At 58.7% G+C, this 2,397-nt stretch overlaps 1 protein-coding gene across 1 annotated transcript; it reads left to right on the forward strand.

Moving 5' to 3' along the window:
• Window positions 239–2,082, forward strand: LOC109719038 (aldehyde oxidase GLOX-like). The gene has a single exon (XM_020245534.1). The coding sequence runs from the start codon at window positions 379–381 to the stop codon at window positions 2,065–2,067; it is 1,689 nt and encodes a 562-aa protein (XP_020101123.1). The 5' UTR covers window positions 239–378; the 3' UTR covers window positions 2,068–2,082.

Genomic DNA, 2,397 nt, shown 5'->3' on the forward strand with positions numbered 1-2,397 from the left:
AACACACACTCCCCTTCCCCTGAAGTGCCGTCTGATCACGATCAAACGGTCCATTTCTCTCCGTCATTCTTTTTGTTTGATCTCATCGCAACTGCTCGCACGTGCCAGAAGCGACGCCAAGTGCCTCCGTACCCATCCAATCCGCGTTACCGTGCTCCCGCTCGTCCTAATCCTCTCCTCCTGCGATGCACTGTACCTCACCCGCAACCCCACCTGCGCCGCACGTGCCCGCCCATCGTATAAATCGTTCGTGATGCTCTCTAGCTCTCAACGTTGCAAACACAAGAAGAAGAAGAAGAAGAAAAAGAGAAAAAAAAAAAAAAAATTCCAAATTCCACCCCCCACGCACACTGCATTGTGCTGGTAAAAAAGTTTGCCATGAAGCTAACATCTAGCATCCTCTTCGGGCTCATCATCATCTTCTGCCTCCTCTCGAAATTCACCATCGCGGTCGCCATTGTCGGCGGCGGAGGGCGGTGGGAGGTGCTGCAGAAGAGTATCGGCGTGTCGGCCATGCACATGCAGCTGCTGCACAACGACCGTGTGGTAATATTTGATCGCACCGACTTCGGCCCCTCCAACCTCTCCCTCCCCGACGGCCGCTGCCGGCACGACCCCAACGACCGCGCCCTCACCACGGACTGCACCGCGCACTCCGTCGAGCTCGCCGCCGCCCCGGGGGCCAACAGCAGCAGCGGCGCTTCCTTCCGCCCGCTCACTGTCCTCACCGACACCTGGTGCTCCTCTGGCTCCGTCGCCCCCGACGGCACCCTCGTCCAGACCGGCGGCTTCAACGACGGCGAGCGCGTCGTCCGCACCTTCGCGCCGTGCGGCGACTCTCAGTGCGACTGGTCCGAGGCCGCCGACGGCCTGGCCGTCCGCCGCTGGTACGCCAGCAATCAAGCCCTCCCCGACGGCCGCGCGATCGTCGTCGGCGGCCGGCTGCAGTTCAATTACGAGTTCTACCCGAAGGCGAATCCGTCGGACCGCACTACCTATCCCCTCGAATTCCTTAAAAAGACGAGGGATCAGCCCGAGGAGAACAACCTCTACCCGTTCGTCCACCTGAACGTGGACGGCAACCTTTTCATATTCGCCAACAACCGCGCCATTCTGCTGGACTACAAGAAGAACGTGGTGGTACGGAATTACTCCGAAATCCCCGGCGCCGCCCCGCGGAATTACCCGAGCTCCGGCTCGTCCGTCCTGCTGCCGATCGAGCCGCCGGGCACGGAAGCTGAGGTGCTCGTCTGCGGCGGCGCGCCGGTCGGGTCCTACCTGCAGGCCAAGAACGGAGGCCGCTTCGTAGGCGCGCTGCCGACGTGCGGCAGGATTAGAATTACGGACGCGTCGCCGTCGTGGGCGACGGAGACGATGCCGGCGGCGCGAGTGATGGGCGACATGGTGCTGCTGCCGAGCGGGGAGGTTCTGATAATCAACGGCGCGGCGGCGGGCACGGCCGGGTGGGAGCTCGGCCGGAACCCGGTGTACGCGCCGGTGGTGTACCGGCCGGACTCTCCTGCCGCCAGCCGGTTCGCGGTGCAGAGCCCGGCGGGTGTCGCGCGGCTGTACCACTCGTCGGCAGTGCTGCTCCGCGACGGCCGCGTGCTGGTCGGCGGCAGCAACCCGCACGTCTACTACAACTTCTCCGGCGTCGACTACCCGACGGAGCTCAGCCTCGACGCTTTCTCGCCGGCCTACCTCTCCGCCGAGAATTCAAATTTCCAGCCGAGAATTATCACGACACCCGCGCCGCTTGCGTTGGCCTACGGAGAACAATTCACACTCCGATTCACGGCGGCAGCGATCAAAGGCGGCGGCAGAGGCGACAATGGCGGGGTGAGGGTGACGATGGTGGCGCCGGGGTTCGCGACGCACTCGTTCTCGATGAACCAAAGATTGCTAGTTTTGGAGACCAAGAGGGCGACTGCGGTGGTCGGAGACGGGGAGTACGAGGTGTCGGTGGCGGCGCCAAAGTCTGGGAACTTGGCGCCGCCGGGGTATTACATGGTGTTTGTAGTGAACGGAGGGATTCCGAGTGAGGGTATATGGGCGCGTATACAGTGAGGGTGCGTATACGTAGCTAGGTTGTAATTACATTAATGGAGATGTTATACGTACAAGTCTAGGTATACATGCATGTGTTTATACAGCGCAGAGATCTTTGGTTTTTTTATAGAGATTCTTTTTTAGGAGACAACATAGAGGGTTTTTTTTTTCTTCTTCTTTTCTTTTCCCGCAGTTTTCTTTCTTGTTTTTTTTTTTTCTTTAATTAGTGTTGGTAATTAAGAAACTTGGGTAGGCAAAGGAGTTACGAAGTTATGATTCCCAGCTGTAAAGCGTTGATCGTGTTCATCTAACAAATATAGCCTTAGACATTTTTACCTACTATATATA

The sequence above is a fragment of the Ananas comosus genome, linkage group 1 (assembly GCF_001540865.1).
Source record: "Ananas comosus cultivar F153 linkage group 1, ASM154086v1, whole genome shotgun sequence".
NCBI lineage: Eukaryota > Viridiplantae > Streptophyta > Magnoliopsida > Poales > Bromeliaceae > Ananas > Ananas comosus.

Excerpts from the sequence above, each read along its gene's own strand:
- LOC109719038 (XM_020245534.1), top strand. The coding sequence starts at position 379 with ATGAAGCTAACATCTAGCATCCTCTTCGGGCTCATCATCATCTTCTGC.